Source organism: Sprattus sprattus, assembly GCF_963457725.1.
Source record: "Sprattus sprattus genome assembly, chromosome: 6".
Lineage (NCBI taxonomy): Eukaryota > Metazoa > Chordata > Actinopteri > Clupeiformes > Clupeidae > Sprattus > Sprattus sprattus.
The window spans coordinates 33,663,731-33,682,618 of NC_137925.1; the positions used below are offsets into that span (position 1 = coordinate 33,663,731).

The 18,888-nt window shown below is 47.0% G+C and overlaps 1 protein-coding gene across 1 annotated transcript in view; it reads left to right on the forward strand.

Annotated features, from left to right (window-relative positions):
• ankrd50 (ankyrin repeat domain 50) overlaps positions 1 to 17,974 on the forward strand; it is a 40,085-nt gene extending 22,111 nt beyond the window's left edge. Inside the window, exons 4-5 of the mRNA XM_080840677.1 lie at positions 12,310 to 15,851; positions 16,229 to 17,974. Of these exons, the coding sequence (XP_080696803.1) occupies positions 12,310 to 15,848 (3,539 nt within the window). The 3' untranslated portion in view covers positions 15,849 to 15,851; positions 16,229 to 17,974. The remainder of the gene's footprint in view (positions 1 to 12,309; positions 15,852 to 16,228) is intronic.
• Positions 17,975 to 18,888: the final 914 nt, after the last annotated feature.

Sequence of the window (18,888 nt, forward strand, 5' to 3'; positions counted from 1 at the left end):
ATTTCTGAGCAGTACATCAACACGAGGTGCAGACTGTCCTGAGCACTGCCAGGCTTAAACATTACCAGGAACAAGAGGCAGTCACAGCTTCTGTTTTTCTCCAAGTCTGTAACAACAGACCCCAGTGTTGCCATGGAAAACATCCTTCATCACATTTAGGCTAGCAGCCTTTGTGGCTAATAACAACATCAGTGGAATTTCTGCTTTCCTGATTGGGTTTCATCTCTGGGATAAATTTGGAATTCTGCGCTCCCTCTCTCCCTCTCGTTTTCTCTCTCTCTCTCTCTCTCTCTCTCTCTCTCTCTCTCTCTCTCTCTCTCTCTCTCTTTGTGGCTCTCAGTCCTCCAGTCTATTTCTGTGTGAAGAATGTGCTTGGGGAAGTCGAAACACCTCCTGAGACCCTTGCAGGAAAGAGCTCTGCGCTCCAACTTTTTTCCCCACCCCTCGAGCAGGCATATCCACTGAGAGCCTCACAAATAAAGAGCCGGCTGTCGAAAGGCGAGAGAGATGTTTTGCTACTGAGAAACGCACAGGAGGACAAAGGAATGTTCATAAAAAGTCTGTAACATCGCCTCTTGCAATTGACCCAGTCGGTTTTCATGTCACAGGCCTCGGCCTCCTCAACCTCCTTCTCTTCCTCTTCCTCCTTCTCTTCCTCTTCCTCTTCCACCAATTCATGCTAAGGAATCATATGGAGAGGACTGATGTCCATCTTTTGAAGGAGGGAAGAAAGGAAAAGCTCAATGTTTTAGCCTTTTTTAATCTTTCGCTCCAGTTCTTTGTGTCAGGTCTGAGGTAAAAGGGCTGCTTCTCATCCCCCCCCCCACCCCCCCCCCGCCCCCCCGACATCATCCCCTGAGCCCAATCTCCACCGCCTCCCTAGTGTTTTGTTTGCTACTGTACTGTAAGGCTACGAGGAAGGGTGAAGCGAAGTGGAAACACTTAGGCAGAAGCTTTGGTCGCGAGGCGTGGGGGAAAAACTGTGCCAATTTAACTGGGCCTCCAGCGGGATGAGAACGGAAACCGGAGCGGGGCAGAGGGGCCCCCGCCAGGACTTTTTAAAATAGAAATGGCCACTCAACCAGATAGCCCCCCCACCCCTTTCAAACATAATGTTTTGTGCACAGGGCATTCATCTCAGTGGAGCATCTGTGACAGGAGGTCAGCCTTTGATCCAGGGAGATGGTCACTTCGACTAGCCCTCTCTGGCGAACGAAAGAAGAAAAAAAATATGAATGTAAAAAATCAGATGTACAAGGCCAGTACATCAGCCATTCATGCCCGTGGGACAAGAAGGAGCTGTGTGCGGTCAAGGCTGGCAGTCGACAGAGTAGGCTCTTCTTTCACTGGTGAAACGAGTCAGAAAGCTTTCATTGTTTACTGGTCTGATTGCTGAATGTGAGAAGGAATTGTTGTGGTACAAGAGGCCTTCAGCACACAGTGCGAACAAGTTGGCCGATTTGAGTGGGTATGATTTGTAGTGTTTAGCTATTGTTCTTATGCCTACCTGTCTTAATTAGATTTTCTCAAATGTCTGCCAGCCAACCCGTCTTGCCAGCAAAATGTTGCGTTGAAAAGTCCCCTTAATCTCCTAAAAAATGCGTAAGCACTTTCTCTGCCCGAGCACATTATCAGAGTTTAGGGGGAAGGCGTAATGGTCACCATCTGCCTGTTTTAACCTGGGTAAGCTGCATTTAGCTTTACAGCCATACATGAAGGGAATACACCTCTTGGCTCTGCATAGGTACCGTAATTAAGGCAGAAATATTCCATTTTCTCCCTGGAAGCAAACTGTAAATCCTGTGCTGAGAGAGACACATTCAGATGGTTTGTGTTCCCTGTTCTCACTCAGTTTTTTTTCCTCCCTCACAAATTGAAATGATGGCAGTGTTTTTTTTTTTCTCTCTCTCTCTCTCTCTCTCTCTCTTATTTTTTATTCTGTCTTGTGTGCCCTATAACTCACTCTTACCACCCTGTAACTCTCAATTTTTTTTAAATTATTTGATTTTGCTTTTCTCTCACAAACCCTCTGTGACCCCCCCCCTCCCCTCCCCGGATTATTCATGACATTCCCTTGCCAAAGAGCCAGGCAGCAATGGAGATGACATGTCTGGGGGTAAAGTGGGGGCACATGTTTTTGTTTCCTCCTCTGGTGCATCTCTCATTTTTACTAGGGCTCTCCTCTCCTCTCCTCTCCTTTCCTCTCCTCTCCTCTCCTCTCCTATCCTGTGGATCAGATCTTTCACTTCCCCACTCCCAGGTGACTGGGAGGATTTACTGTCGCCACTGGCTCCCCAGACCACCATGACCTACAGAGGTCCTGACCACACACCGATCTGCCTGTCAGACACAGAACTCACCTACATGCATATACTCACACACACACACACACACACACACACACACACACACACACACACACACTTTCACACACATCACTCTCTCGCTCGCTAACTGTCTCTCTCACTTATACTCTCACTCAGTCAGACGGACACACACACACACGCTGGCACACACACATGCACGCACGCAAACACACACACACCTGCTGACACACACACACACACACACACACACACCCTGAGCTCCAACCACAGAGTGCCTGTGGCAGTATAGCGCTGGTCAAACCCTAAGTGTTATCTCTTGAGTGAAGCCTACTTTCATCTCAGTCTTGCAACATCCTCCTAAAGAAAGAGTCTCTGCTACACTTTTGAACTATTCACTATTAAACTTAAATCAGTAACATAAATACAGCTGTTGGAGTCGAATCACTCCTTTCTCTCTGCCTTGTGGCTTTACATGATTGGACATATGTTAATAAGTCGTCAGTCATTGGTTAGTACCAAGTGGGTTGGTGATTGGTTATTGTTTAGGGACCATTGGGGCGTGTGGTGCTGGGTTCAGAGGTGTGTTCTTCTCAGGTTCCCCATATACGGATTTGCTGTTTCATGCACATCTGCACGGTTTTCAGATTAATGTTGTTACGTTCATGACAAGAGCACTTTGTTAGACAGTGGATGCTTTACTCATTTGCAGTCCCCCATCTCTTTGTGTTCATAGTGCCAGTCAGCCACATAAGGTTATAATAGTTCCCAGTTGGGTATTCATTAAAAACAAAAAGTGTGTCCTGATGCGTCCCCAGTGGATGCTCTACTTATCTTAAGTTCCTAAAAGAGTTCCTTTTTTCTTCAGCAGTAGGTCTGGACCTTTGCCCATTGTTTGACCTTTGCTCTCTGTTTGACCCAAAAATGCAGTTGCATCCTGCCTCTGGTCAAGTTCTCTAGTGCCTCTGTTCAGCTCCTATCTCTATCCAGTCCTCCTTAACTTGGAACATCTACGTTCCCTTATCTGGTCTTTCAGCACCTCTCAGCCCACACCTCCTGCTGGTGGCAGAGTCTTCCTGTGCTCTTTGTGATATGAATGAGATGAGAGCTCAAGAGGGCTAGTGCTGCGCAACTGTTCCTCTCACAGAGTTGTTGACCATCATGCTCTCTGTGTATGCACATTCCTAATGGGATCCCCTTGTGTCTGATCACAGTCTAGATATATCTCCTTGTTTCTTATTCTGCATTCATCTCCATACGCCTCAGCCTCCACACTCCTCAGGGTCCACAGTCCTCAGCCTCCACACTCCTCAGCCTCCACACTCCTCAGTCTCCACACTCCTCAGTCTCCACACTCCTCAGGGGCAACACTCCTCAGCCTCCACACTCCTCAGCCTCCACACTCCTCAGCCTCCACACTCCTCAGGGTCCACACTCCTCAGCCTCCACACTCCTCAGGGTCCACACTCCTCAGCCTCCACACTCCTCAGCCTCCACACTCCTCAGCCTCCACACTCCTCAGCCTCCACACTCCTCAGCCTCCACACTCCTCAGGGTCCACACTCCTCAGCCTCCACACTCCTCAGGGTCCACACTCCTCAGCCTCCACACTCCTCAGGGTCCACACTCCTCAGCCTCCACACTCCTCAGGGTCCACACTCCTCAGCCTCCACACTCCTCAGCCTCCACACTCCTCAGCCTCCACACTCCTCAGCCTCCACACTCCTCAGTCTCCACACTCCTCAGTCTCCACACTCCTCAGGGTCCACACTCCTCAGCCTCCACACTCCTCAGCCTCCACACTCCTCAGGGTCCACACTCCTCAGCCTCCACACTCCTCAGTCTACACACTCCTCAGGGTCCACACTCCTCAGGGTCCACACTCCTCAGTCTACACACTCCTCAGCCTCCACACTCCTCAGTCTCCACACTCCTCAGGGTCCACACTCCTCAGGGTCCACACTCCTCAGGGTCCACACTCCTCAGTCTACACACTCCTCAGCCTCCACACTCCTCAGGGTCCACACTCCTCAGTCTCCACACTCCTCAGGGTCCACACTCCTCAGCCTCCACACTCCTCAGTCTCCACACTCCTCAGGGTCCACACTCCTCAGCCTCCACACTCCTCAGCCTCCACACTCCTCAGCCTCCACACTCCTCAGGGTCCACACTCCTCAGCCTCCACACTCCTCAGGGTCCACACTCCTCAGCCTCCACACTCCTCAGGGTCCACACTCCTCAGCCTCCACACTCCTCAGGGTCCACACTCCTCAGCCTCCACACTCCTCAGCCTCCACACTCCTCAGCCTCCACACTCCTCAGCCTCCACACTCCTCAGCCTCCACACTCCTCAGGGTCCACACTCCTCAGCCTCCACACTCCTCAGTCTCCACACTCCTCAGCCTCCACACTCCTCAGCCTCCACACTCCTCAGGGTCCACACTCCTCAGGGTCCACACTCCTTAGCCTCCACACTCCTCAGCCTCCACACTCCTCAGCCTCCACACTCCTCAGCCTCCACACTCCTCAGCCTCCACACTCCTCAGCCTCCACACTCCTCAGTCTCTCTCCGTTTTGCCAAGCGAGTGTCTGCGGATAAACAGAGCAAGGCTTGCAGAGAAAACGAGAGACGGAGAGATGAGCCGGCATTGAACGTTCTGCCTCATGCACAGAAGACGAGGGTAATCCCACACAGTATACTGCAATTTACCTGCCAGAGTGCCTGACGACGGCACCGATTATAGGGCTGGCATGTGAGTCCATCAGTAGCTCAGGTGTATGGCTGCACACACATCAGTCAAGACACACTTCTGCAGCTTTTCTCCCCCCTGTTGACCATCTTTTCCTCTACTTCTTTTTCTCACTCTTACTCACCCTTTAACTCAGCTATCCATCTATCTCTCTAGCTCTATCTATCTTTTACTGTCTATATCCGTATCTGTATCTATTTATTTCTTATTGCTCTCTGTTGTTCCTTGCTGTGTCTGCTAAATCTCTATGCCTGCATCTCCTCACTTTCTCTTTCTGTCTCTATCTACCTTTTATGTTCTATCTATCTACCTTTTCTCTTCTTCTCCCCACCGTCTTTACAGTCTATCTCTCTGCCTCTGTGACGCTGTTAAAACTTCACCCAAGCGCATTTAAACAGTCTGCCTCAAGAATACTGTCAGAAAGTAATGGCATCCCAAGTTTAATTGGGTGAACTGAAGCCATTTCAGAGCAGAATGACTGGTTACAGCAAATGCAGTCGGGTGTAAGGGGAGATCGTTTTAAAAGGTCTCCACAAACTTCCTGCTCCCTGCATCTCTGGCGGTGTTAAAGCAAAGGTGTGAAAAAAGATTCTCTTTCCATCTCTATCCTGCTATCTCTCTCTCTCTGTTATTTTCCTTCCTGTCCTTTTCTCTCACTTTGTCTCAGCCTCCCCCTCTCCACTGCTTTCTGTCTCTGTAGATAATGCCATTGGATGTACAGCACCCTCCTGCCAGCTGTATGACTTCTACAGCCAAGAGTTGTTTTATTTTTAGACCTCTGCTTCTGCTTCTGCTGCTACTGCTGCTGCTCCTTAGGTCTTCGTTAAAATAAGGCATGTTAGCTCTGGCCTTAATTAAAGGCTCTTAATTATGCCGTAATTTGATTTGGAAAGAGGAAAATGACTGCGGTGTGGTCTCTGCCTGAACCTCAAAGTTCATATATAATTAATGAAGGCGAGTGGAAGAGCCCTAAAACATGAGGTGGTATTTTGGGACGTCTGAAACGCTTTCTTGTAGACTTTCTATGGGGTTTTGGTTGTCTACACGCACTCACTCACACCTAGAATAATGATGTCGGCACCTGAGCACCAGATGGACCTGTAACAGTGACTTGCATGAGCCAAAGTGGTTCCAGACTCTTCCGTAGTGCCTTTCACCGGCACTTACATGCTTGCTTATTCAAAGCGACTTGATGGGCCTGGCCAGTAAAACTCCCATTATTATTGTCAAACATGGTTGTTGAAAGTTCAGCCGTCCTCCGACATTCCCACTCCCTTACCTCAGCGCCCTCTTCCTTCACTTTGAACCTTTGCTGGCCCCCCAACCCTTCCGTGACCCCAGTAAAGGAGTTCCCAGGTACTTGCAATACTTCGGACCTCTTTAAGGCTTAAGCAAAGCTTAGGTCTAATGCACCACTGCAAAGAGTTTTGGCCTAGTCAGCCTCCAGGTGCAGACATTCTTTTTAGCAAGCAAGGAGCATAATGAGGCGATCTCCTAGCTGATGTTTAGTCGGAGTGCTGGGAAGTATACCTTATCTAGTAGATACGGCAGTGTAGGCAGAGTAAGATGTTGGCTAGGGAACGGCGCAAATGATCGATGCATTTGGAGCCCCTTCTCAGACAAGCTCGTAATCGCCGCCGCATGCCTCATCTAATATCTGACTACTCCTCTCCAGGGAGGATCCATCAGTGCCCCTAATATTTTCTTCCCAGACTGTTTGACACAGGTGCTGACTTGGTGTTTCTCTTTTTTTTTTTCATTATCTTGGTGAGAAGAGGATTCACACAAGGAGCCCTACAGCACAGCTGCATGTCATCACACACATACACACACACACACACACACACACACACACACACACACACACACACAAACACGTGGCTTTGTTTGGCACAGGGCTTCCAGGTGTGCTTCAAAATTAATTAATCCTCCAGCCCCCCTGACAACCACCTCTTCCCCAGTCAGCATTCTTCACATAAACACTGTGGGCCTGACAGCCAAAGAAATCTCATTCCATTGGATGACAGGAGAGCAACAGCCCTCCCCCTATGGTCTGAATATTTGTTCCTGTCAGTCATCTGTCCTCTGTGTTATGCATAAATCACTGCTGATGGATGTCTCTGCATAGGCAGATGGAGGACCCACACAGGTGGATCAATTGGACGGCTGTGTGTGATCCAGGGTGCAGAGAGGGAAAAAAGGAGGTGAACATGATGAACAAAACCTGTGTAGATGATCCAGGGTTGTTGCTGTGACTGATACTGTTAAGCTTGGTATATTGCCTGTTCAGTTCAACTTGGCTCACATCAGCAAAGGGGCCGAGAAATGAGTCCGTTCAGTGTTACTCCTCTGTCTGACTCTCTAGCTTACTTGCTATTGTTTGTGCTCAATATGATCGCACGGACAAGCCAGGACATGACTTTCACTCCGTCAACAGTATTGGACTCTTTGTATGAAATGATTGCAAAAAAAACCATCTGTTTGTAATGGTTAACCAAGGCCCAACCCTTGAGGCTCAGCGACTGTTGCACACATCAACAGTAATGCGGTACACTCATACAATAGACTCGGTGAGAGTCATGAGGGCATTCAATGGGATCACAAGCTTTTTGTCTGACTTGTGGTTTCGAATTTCAATTCACATTCTTATTTTCAATCAAACAAAGTGAGGCTCCAAGTTAATTGAAGGAGTTTGCATAAGAGGAAAGACGCTGTAATGAGCTGTTTATTTATAGCATATTTCTCTCCCTTTGTTGAGGGACTATCCTGTATAATTATAAGCAGACGACTGTCATCTGGAGTCTCTCTCTCTCTCTCTCTCTCTCTCTCTCTCTCTCTCTCTCTCTGGTTTACTGTAGGAAACGTCACTTCTCCCAACTTTCCCTCTCTTGCTTTTGTGTCAAAAGCAGGACCTTCAACAAACCCATCCCCACTGTTGAATGGATCTATCAACATTTTTGACTGATGTAGCATTTTTTGTTGGTCTCCAGACCCTTTGGAAGTGTGGCCTTCCTCCTCGATCCTTCTTCTAGGTGGGCCGTCTCTGTCTTCATGCAAGACCCTCTGCAGCTGCTAGACAGACATTTGTGTCGAAGGGGGAGTTTTGAGGGAGTGAAGGAGAGCAAGGGGCTTGGGTTTCTGTTTTCCTTTTGGATCTGATGACTTAAGTTGGTGGCTTGGGAAGAATGCACTGCCTTGGAGATGCCGGGGTCCGAATTTAAAACTAACAACCCACCCCCCCCAACAACCAACCCTAACCCTCCCTTTCTCCATCTTGAGCTGTGCCAACACTTGGCCCCATGTTTGTCATCTGAAAAATGAATCTTGGGCGAAGCTGAACCGGAGTGGGGAGTAGGGCGCTGAACAGTCTGCATTTGTGCGGGAGGGAGGGCATGTCTCCCGTGGCTCATAGCCAGTTCAGTAACAAGCGGCAGCTGTTTCCTACACTGGGCTGGCGAGGTCGTCCCCTAGCCATGACAGTTGCCGGACGAGCGCCTCTCGCGTTCCGCTGTTACCCTGTGAATCCCTCCAGAAAGGGATGTGGGCTACTACAGATGCACGTGCTAGCTAGTAAAGCTCAGTCGCAGAAAATGCACAGTTGTTCCATTAGCATTGTGGCCTATTAGCATTAGGGCATTCCAGATGCAGTGCTTGAAACTACCCGACTTGGACAGTCTTGTTTTCTCGAAAGAGACACCTTGTCTGTGTTGTAAGAATCAAAAAGAAAGGCCAAACCGCCTCAGTCACCCACGGAGATTCTTATGAGGTGAGTCAATGAAGCTGTGATTGTTCTGAGGTTGATCCACTCGCATGGGCATGACCCCTGGATCTCTGGGACAAGCAGGGGTTCAGCGCATCGCAGTGGGTTTCTGTGCATTCGACTATTCTACACGACTGGCGCAATACCCGGGCCGCCATTCTGTTGAGAAGGAGGCAGAGCCTGTGAAGCTGTGTCTGATGACTCAAGTGGAAATTGTAGGTCAGCATCTTCCATTTACAGTAATTGAACGGGAGGTCTTCTTGGCTTGTGCCAACTGGAGGCTTCAGCAGAGGCTCTCCTTTTCTGTGTGTGTGTGTGTGTGTGTGTGTGCGTGTGTGTGTGTGTGTGCCTTGCATTTGTGTGTGTGTGTGTGTGTTGCTTTTCTTACTTGCTTTTGTTCTCTAGAGAAGTCCTTCATCACTGATATCTGTGGTGTCTGTGGTCTGATATCACTCCCCATGTTAAGTTTTATTTTGTTTTGTCGATTTTTATTTTTTCTGTCTCTCGGAATAGTTGTGAACCATAGAATGTTTTAGAACTTGTGGGAATTAGCTCCTGGGTAACACCATGACCGAAGCTCTTTGTTCCAATGTTTGCTTACGAGCACAGGTTCAAGCAGCTATGCAAAAACAAATTTTCATCGGAGATGGTGTTGGAACATGGATAACTAATACTTTCTGCAGCACACGCTCTCTCAACCCCCCCCCCCCCCCCCCCCCCCCCTCTCTCTCTCTAATGGCGTCTTTCCAAGCCAAACAGCCAGACAACCTACTTTAAACACACAAAGTAGGCACAAGCCACCCAGCAGCGAAAATGAATTTTTAGGCCATCAGTCCTAGAATCCCCCTTGTTTTTCTTCCCTCCCCTATATGGTCCTCTTTCCTGCTCTGGGCCACTTTGTTTCCTGTCTGTCACTGAAGGCAGCCCAGGCGCTAGCTGCGCTAGGTCAGAGAGCCTGGAAATGTGTCCCTCTCTCTCTCTCTTCCCCTCTCTCTCTTCCCCTCTCTGTCTCTCTCTCTCTCTCCTCCCACTCTGTCTCTCTCTCCCTCCCTCTCTCCTCCCCTCTCTCTCTCTCTCTCTCTCTCTCTCTCTCTCCCTCTCGCCCTCCCCCTCTCTCTTTTTCTCTTTCGTCGAAGTCATGGAACAAATTGTCTCAGTGATTAAAAAAACAGTGGGCCAGGCAGTGAAATTGGTTCTCATCACACTGTACCATGCAGGGAAGCTATGTTAAATTGGTTCTCATCACACTGTACCATGCAGGGAAGCTATGTTAAATTGGTTCTCATCACACTGTACCATGCAGGGATGCTATGTTTATAGATGGGTTCTCATCACACTGTACCATGCAGGGATGCTATGTTTATAGATGGGTTCTCATCACACTGTACCATGCAGGGAAGCTATGTTAAATTGGTTCTCATCACACTGTACCATGCAGGGATGCTATGTTAGATGGGTTATCATCACACTGTAACATGCAGGGAAGCTATGTTATAGATGGGTTCTCATCACACTGTAACATGCAGGGAAGCTATGTTATAGATGGGTTCTCATCACACTGTACCATGCAGGGAAGCTATGTTATAGATGGGTTCTCATCACACTTTACCATGCAGGGATGCTATGTTATAGATGGAGCAGCAATTTGAAGCTGTTACATTTTTGGGGGGCTGGTAGATGATGAAATGATGGCTAGTAGATGAACAAATACATGAATACTTTTTCTAACTAGTTTTTTGTACAGTGAAGCTTAAAAAAGGTGTGTTTATGTGAACTTGTTTTTTTTTCATCAAAAGTTGCTTGCTGTGACTAGTGGTTTGTGTTTGTGTATTTTCAGAGATAGCTGAGGTTTGTGCTTCATTCCTTGGGTATTCCAGACAACCGTATCTAAATGGTGCCTAGTTGTATTGAGATTACACAATCTGTTGCAGACGCAAATCAATTGGTACAAGTCAATCTACTTCTCTGCAAGAAATAAACAGAATTCTTTCTTTTACATCATTGTACCTCATTTTGAGTTTGCTCACTTAGCAGGAGGGAAGAGTAATTGTTGTGAATGAAGGCTTGTTTGAAATGTAGGGCTACATAGGTTTGTTTATACACTTGCTGGCATGCAGAATGTGCAGTGAATTTCTTTCTCATCTCTCTCTCTCTCTCTCTCCTTCCCTTTATATCCTCTCTCTCTCTCTTTCTTCGATCTGGCGGGTGATTAAATAAATCCATGGAATGTTGCACATCCCTCCCATTGAAGGAGGCAGAGTTCACTTTGATAAATATGTTAACAACCCCTGGAGTTACTTCTATTTTTTTCTCCACTTATCGCTTCGGCAAGCTGGAGACCATGGGAACAGTAAATAGATCTATGTGTAAAATGCTTTCCCTGCCCTTGGGCTTCCCGCCACAGTGGAATATGTTAGCATGGTGAATGTTCCCTCTGCCATTAGCAGTGGCAGGCATATGAGATAAAACAAAGGAATTTTCTGTGTCTGGAAAGCCACTGCCTTGCTGAAAGCTAGTTGATATAAATGTCCATTAATTAAGGCACAGAGATTCCTCTTTTTTTTCCCCCTCTGAAAGTCTGGCAACACGTACTCATGTGCGTTGCAGGGAAACAAAACAAGGGCTACGGATAAGGGTGGTATGCAGACAGACCATACTTGTGGTATTGGTGTGACTTGCCCTTGTGTGCATAGCTATTATAGATAGAACAGAGAAAGTTCAGTGCATTTCAGGTACACATTGCGTAAGATATGAATATGCCTTTTTTTTCTCCTCTTGTAAAAGAAAACAATGTTTTGTAGCCTATGCATAACCATGACCGTGTAGCTTATAGAGTTACGCCTGGGAACATGCACATCAGTAAATACATATGGTACAACATATGCTTCCCTTTGCTGCTTAATTTGTTCTGCTGTTGGAAAAGTGCATCTGGAAGCCATAAAATGGAACTATTTCACAGGTTTAACTGGCTTTTATCATCGTGGCCATTTTCATGATGGGAAGTTGTCTCAAAAAATGATTTCAGCCTTTTGATTTCATCTTTCATCTTGTCTTTCCATTCCTTTAAGTAAAAGTATGTCAAGTATATCTCGTAACATATTGATCTCTTTAAAAAATTAAAGTTCAAAGGATGTCTGTATCCATATGAGGACTAATACTTTTAGGGCCCTATTATTTCTGCAATGTGGAAAAAGCAAACGGAATCACACAATTCAGTGAGGAGAATAGAAATCCAGCTAAATGTTGAGTGGTGTGAAATTTGACATTTTCAAATAAAAGCATGCGAGAGAAATGCATTTAATAGTGTTATATGCAACATTTTTGCCTGTGTGAGTGTCACACATCAAAGAAGCTTTTACAGACAGCTAGCTGGAATTTAATGAAACAACAACTCAACTAAAATAAATACTTGTTGTATTCTGTGTGGATCATCACATTTCTTCTAATTATTTTCTATTTTTTTTTTGTCTTGCAGGGTTTCGAAAGATCAGTCTGGATGACCTGCGCAAGGCGTACATCGTCAAGGATGTTCAACAGTATATCCTCCACAGGCTGGACCAGGAGGAGGCCCTTCGACAACACCTCACCAAGGAGACGGCCGAGATGCTCAACCAGCTGCACATCAAGAGCAGTGGTTGCTTCCTCTACCTGGAGCGAGTGCTGGACGGCGTAGTGGAGAGCTTCATCATGTTGAGGGAAATCCGCGACATCCCCGGAACTCTCAACGGCCTCTACTTGTGGCTTTGCCAGAGGCTGTTTGTGAGGAAACAGTTTGCCAAGGTGCAGCCCATTCTGAACGTCATCCTTGCAGCCTGCCGGCCCCTCACCGTCAAAGAGCTCTACCATGCTGTTTGGACTAAAAACATGACTCTGACCATGGAGGAGTTCCAGAAAAAAATGGACATCCTGGCGAAGCTTCTTGTTGACGGACTCCACAACACGAAGATTCTCTTTCATTACAGTTTTGCGGAGTGGCTCCTGGACGTAAAGCACTGCACGCAGAAGTATTTGTGCAACGCAGCTGAGGGCCACCGAATGATGGCAATGAGTTACACTTGCAGGGCCAAGCTGCTCAAACCACTGGAGGTGCAAGAGTTCGCTCTCCACCTGATCAACTCCAACCTCCAGATAGAACCCTTTAACCTTGCCCTGTGGATGGTGTGGAACGGCACCCCTGCTAAAGACTCTCTGTCAACCTCTATCCCCAAAGAGCAGGAGGTCCTGCAGCTCCTGGTCAAAGCAGGTGCACATGTCAACAACGAGGACGATCATGCATCTTGTATTGTGCAGCAAGCCCTTGAGAGGGAGGACTCTATACGTACGTTGCTCGACAATGGGGCCTCGGTGAACCAAACCGACTCCAGTGGGCGGACACTTCTTGCTAACGCTGCATACAGTGGAAATCTAGATGTGGTCAACCTGTTGATTACCAGGAGGGCAAACATGGAGCTCGAAGACACCCAGGGTCAGACGCCCCTTACATTGGCCGCAAGGCAAGGTCACACCAAGGTCGTCAACTGCCTCATCGGCTTTGAGGCAAACATCAACCACACTGACCGTGATGGTTGGACTGCCCTAAGATCCGCTGCATGGGGTGGGCATTCGGAAGTTGTCTCTTCTCTTCTTTATGCCGGTGCCAAAGTGGACTGTGCTGACGCAGACGGCAGGACGGCGCTCAGGGCAGCAGCCTGGGGAGGACACGAGGACATAGTGCTCAACCTGCTCCAGCACGGTGCAGAGGTCAACAAGGCAGATAATGAGGGGCGGACAGCCCTGATTGCGGCGGCTTACATGGGGCACAGGGAGATTGTGGAGCACCTACTAGAACATGGAGCAGAAGTGAATCATGAGGATGTGGATGGCAGGACCGCACTCTCTGTGGCTGCCCTCTGTGTGCCAGCCAGCAAAGGCCACGCTTCGGTCGTCAGCCTCTTGATCGACCGCAGAGCAGAGGTTGATCATTGTGACAAAGACTGCATGACCCCTCTCCTCGTTGCTGCATATGAAGGACACGTAGACGTAGTAGACCTGCTCTTAGAGGGTGGGGCTGATGTTGATCACACAGACAACAACGGAAGAACCCCTCTCCTAGCGGCCGCCTCAATGGGACATGCCTCTGTGGTCAACACGCTTCTGTTCTGGGGCGCAGCCGTGGACAGTATTGACAGTGAAGGAAGAACTGTGCTTAGCATTGCATCCGCTCAGGGGAATGTGGAAGTGGTCAGAACTCTGCTGGACAGAGGCTTGGACGAGAACCACAGGGACGATGCAGGTTGGACACCCCTGCACATGGCCTCCTTCGAGGGCCACAGACAAGTCTGTGACGCACTCCTTGAGCAAGGTGCCCGGTGCACAGAGGTAGACAATGACGGACGGATCCCCCTCATACTGTCTGCCCAAGAGGGCCACTATGACTGTGTGCACATACTGCTTGAAAACAAGTCGTGCATCGACCAGCGAGGGTACGATGGGAGGAATTCTCTGAGAGTGGCCGGCCTGGACGGCCACAGGGACATTGTGGAGTTACTTCTCAGTCACGGGGCAGACATAGACTGCAAAGACGCCGATGGGAGGCCGACGTTGTATATACTGGCACTTGAGAATCAGCTGGCCATGGCGGAGTTCTTCCTGGAGAATGGAGCCAATGTAGAGGCCAACGATACAGAAGGAAGAACAGCGCTGCATGTTTCGTGCTGGCAGGGACACGTAGAGATGGTTAGAATGCTGGTTAACTTCCATGCTGATGTCAATGCTTGTGATAATGAGAAGCGATCTGCCCTCCAGTCTGCAGCCTGGCAGGGCCACGCCAAGGTCGTCCAGTTCCTGATCGACAGTGGGACTCATGTCGACCACACCTGCAATCAGGGGGCCACAGCACTTGGGATTGCAGCTCAGGAAGGTCATATCGATGTTGTCCAGATTCTGTTGGAGCATGGCGCCGATCCTAACCACGCGGACCAGTTTGGCCGCACGGCCATCAGGGTAGCCGCCAAGGGTGGGCACACAATGATCATCAAACTCTTGGAGAAGTATGGAGCCTCAAGCCTCAATGGCAGCAGTCCGTCACCAATACATACCATGGAACAGAAGACTCCTCTTACGGTCTCCGGGAAGATGCAGTCCCTTACCATCAAGTCCAATAGTTCTGGGAGCACAGGAGCTGGTGACATGCAGTCGACAGGACGTGGCCTTCAGAATGGGCCAGTACACGCTTTCAGCTCCCCTTCCGAGTCGCCAGACTCCACCGTGGACCGTCAGAAATCGTCTCTCTCTAACAACTCCCTGAAAAGTTCAAAGAACTCCTCATTGAGGACCACCTCGTCCACCGCAACCGCCCAGACCGTGCCCATAGATAGTTTCCATGGGCTCACCTTCACCGAACAGATCCAGCAGCACTCTCTGCCACGCAGCCGAAGCAGACAGTCTATTGTCTCACCTTCGTCCACAACCAAGTCCATAGGGCCACAGCCTAGCTCACCAACTAGTGAGTTTGATTGGGGGCAAATCAAACCAGGTCTCAAGCAAAGTAAGGGCACCAAAAATGGCACCTCTAACTGTCCCAACAAAATGGGCTCAGGGGACAAGAAGAAGTCCAAGAACAGCATACCAGCCCAGGGTCAGGTACTGGAGTATGAAATGACCCAGTTTGACAAGAGGATTTCACTCAACAAGCCAGTGTCCAACATTGCCATCCAGGATCCACACTGTAAGATAGTGGTCGGTGGCCCAATGCTAGAATCAGGGCTGACCCAAGAACAGTACTACATACAACAGCAAAGCCTTGCTGACAAAAAGAGGAATGGCATCATGACCAACCCCAACTATCATCTACATGGCAATCAGGTTTTTCTTGGGAAAGTATCTGTCCCCAGAACTGTGCAAAACAGAGGGCATCAGGATGTCTTGGACAATTACCCGATTGGGGAGACAGAGTTAAGCCTTAAACAAGCCCTCAAACTGCAGATAGAAGGATCAGACCCTGGTTATAACTACAAAAAGGAAACACCATTATAACTGGTGAGTTGCCTGATATTTTGTGAAACAGAAGATATAAGATTGTAGAGTAGTTTCATTGGCTTGCATTTGTGAATGTGCCATGCATTTGACAGTGCCAAATGACCATATGGGTTTAAAAATACATTAGCGAAGACCACTATAATGTCTCTCTTCAGGCTGTCTTTTCAAACATGTTTTGGACTATAGCCATTGCAGCTGGTAAAAATATTAAACCGTTTTCTCGAAAGCATTTCTAAACTTTTCCTCTACCGTAGTCTGTTCAACTGACGTTAACACTACTTATTAGGGTTATTCATTGACTTTGCAATGCAATGATCTGTCCTAGAAAATGTTTTTCCAACTGAATACTAAACCGAATCATTCCATTGGTGTTTCAGATGTCTTGGATTGTATCCGTCAGACTGACTTAAGAGGGAATGTGCCAAAGCAACTATCTCCATCCGCAAAAGTACTATATCCATTTCTTCTCTTTCGTCAGTGGAACACCTCAAGAGAAAAGAAAAACATAGGGAAGAATGTTGACCGCTGCACAAGGCTCACATAAACTGATACTTCAATGTGCCTACATTTGTTACAGCCTTCTTAGTGTAACCATGCACACTATCATTTTTATTTAATGTATTGGTATTTAATATGCAGTGTATGCACTTTCTAAAAAGAGGAGAGAAAAAAACAAACATGTATGTTTCTGTTTCCATTTAATGCCTCTTGAATCAGTCTCAAAGTAACAGTTAAAAAAAACAAACAAAAAAACAAATGTACATTTTGAGTTTTCGTCCTGTTTTTCTGCCTACAACCACACATATTGACAGCAATGTACCAGAGAGTACATTGTCACATCTTACTCGTGAATTATGAGGTAATGTTATGCGCATTGATAACCTGCCTTTCTGAAGACCCAAAACTCTGTATTGATCTCCTTTCTGTGTGCTAAACATATGTTGTCTGTAATGTTAATAGCAATGGCAATTTATTCTACAAGTGTAATCAACCATATTTATTTTGGAAAAAAGCCACTTTCATTTCTATTGTATGCTTATACCATGGTGCTGTTTCAGAGATTGCCTGTAGTCATTTTGGCCTTCCTTTGGGTGGTCTAACTGTTTGTTTGTTGTATTGTATTAAAGCTGCCAGAGGGAGAGAGTTCAATGGAAACTGTAGCCCAGATCGTTTCATTTTGTCCCTGTGGGACTTTTCATTTTCTCTCTTTTTTATCTTTTTGTTTATTTGTTGTTGTTGTTAGCATTTCCGTGGGTATTTAAACAACCAACAGTGTAATGTTTAACTGCAGAGTTTGGTGCTAATTGCAAAGTTCTGAAAAGAAAGCAGCAATTTCAGTGTGTTAGTCGAACAGGAATCATTATGTTCGTTGCCGTGTACAACTCAAGGCTCAGGCTGTTTATGCCCTATCATTGTATGTTGACTTTATTTTGATAATAATGGCATTTATTTTTTGTGTGTGTGGCAGTAAAAAAGAAATCAGTAAGGTTTGCAAAAGGCTGACTCCTCACAACCACACCAACCAGTACACTTAATATTATGGTTTTTAAAGAATTGTTTGAAATGTATACTTGTTGAGCCAAAGTTGAAACACAAGGAGAAAAAAACAGAAAAGTATTGGTTTCAGAGGCCCTAAGCGCTAGCCTTTCAACAGGGGAAGGGAGAGGGGGCGGTGCTTGGAACGGGTGCAGAGGGATTTCAAACATCTGTTTCCCATGGCTTGGCCGAGGCTGTTTGAGCAGTTTGTGTGTAATGGCATTTGTGCTGGGTTTTCACATTGTTAGCAGCGAAGAGTTTTCTTTCGAGAAGAATAAAGGCAACAGCAAATCTGAAAACACAAGTGCACATGACAGACTATTTCTAGCGGGAGACTTTCTCAACAAGGCCTCCGCTTTTGAAGGTTGGGGGGGGTGGGGGGAAAGAAGAAGAAGGCTGACTCTTTGAAGATCTACCCTGGACAGTATTCAAAACCATTTTGCCATCTGTTCACCTGTCACGGGTGTGTGTTTCTCCCACCAAGCATCTGTTATATTTTGGATCTCATTGAAAGAATTTGATTGTAAATAGCTTACCATGTACATTGAGCCCTCATTTTGAAATTGTATTTCTTATATTAAGCTGAATTTTCCGATGTATATTAAAAGTGCTTAATAAATCATATTTGCTTTACTGCAGGATCTTTGTCATTTTCTCACTCAGCTTGTTCTCTTAAAGGTTGTCGTTATCACAGTGTAGGACAAAAGTAATGATTAACCATTAACTGTTTTAAAGCTTTACTTGTACACTTAACTTCTGGGGACTAATTCGCATGAAGTTTAATACTGCTTATAGGGGGATATGCTCTATATTTTATATGACTGAAATATTAGTCTGAAATAGGGCCAGGTGATTGGATTTGTTAAGGTTGTCTACTGTATGTGTGTATGAGAGTGTTTGTGTTTCAGTGTAAGAGTGTGATTAAATGTGCAAGTGTGTCTTAATTGTGTTTGTGTGGGAGAGTGTGTGAAATATTTGGTTTGAAACAAGACTATGAATGTTTGTTTTTGTGTGTGTATCAGGTACGATGTGATCACATGATGCAAATGTCTGTGTAGTGAGTGTCTGGGAATGTATTATTTTGTCTCAAACGAGCCTGATTGCTCGGTTCACAACTGATCCAAAACAAGCAGGATCTGTTCCACTGACGGGTCAAACCAGTAGAAAGAAAGAAAAGAAAAACAAAACAACAATAAAGCTCCTCGTTCTGAACTCGTATCCTCTTTATTAAAATAGCTGAAACCTCGAGACATTTGAGATACCGCTATCCCTTTCCCCTAGACAGAGGCACAGCTGCACAACTACAGGCCTGGAACGAGAGATGGCAGAGAGAGAAGAGGTCCTGGGCCAGGGCATCTGCGGTCATCTGTACACACTCAGTATCCTTTTCTCGGGTGATAACAGGCACAGCAGTGGACCATATATCCCGCTTCTCCCCCTCAACAACAAGGCCTCATTCCTCTCAGGTCTGCTCCCCCAGTCGGAGGGGTCTGTCCAGAAA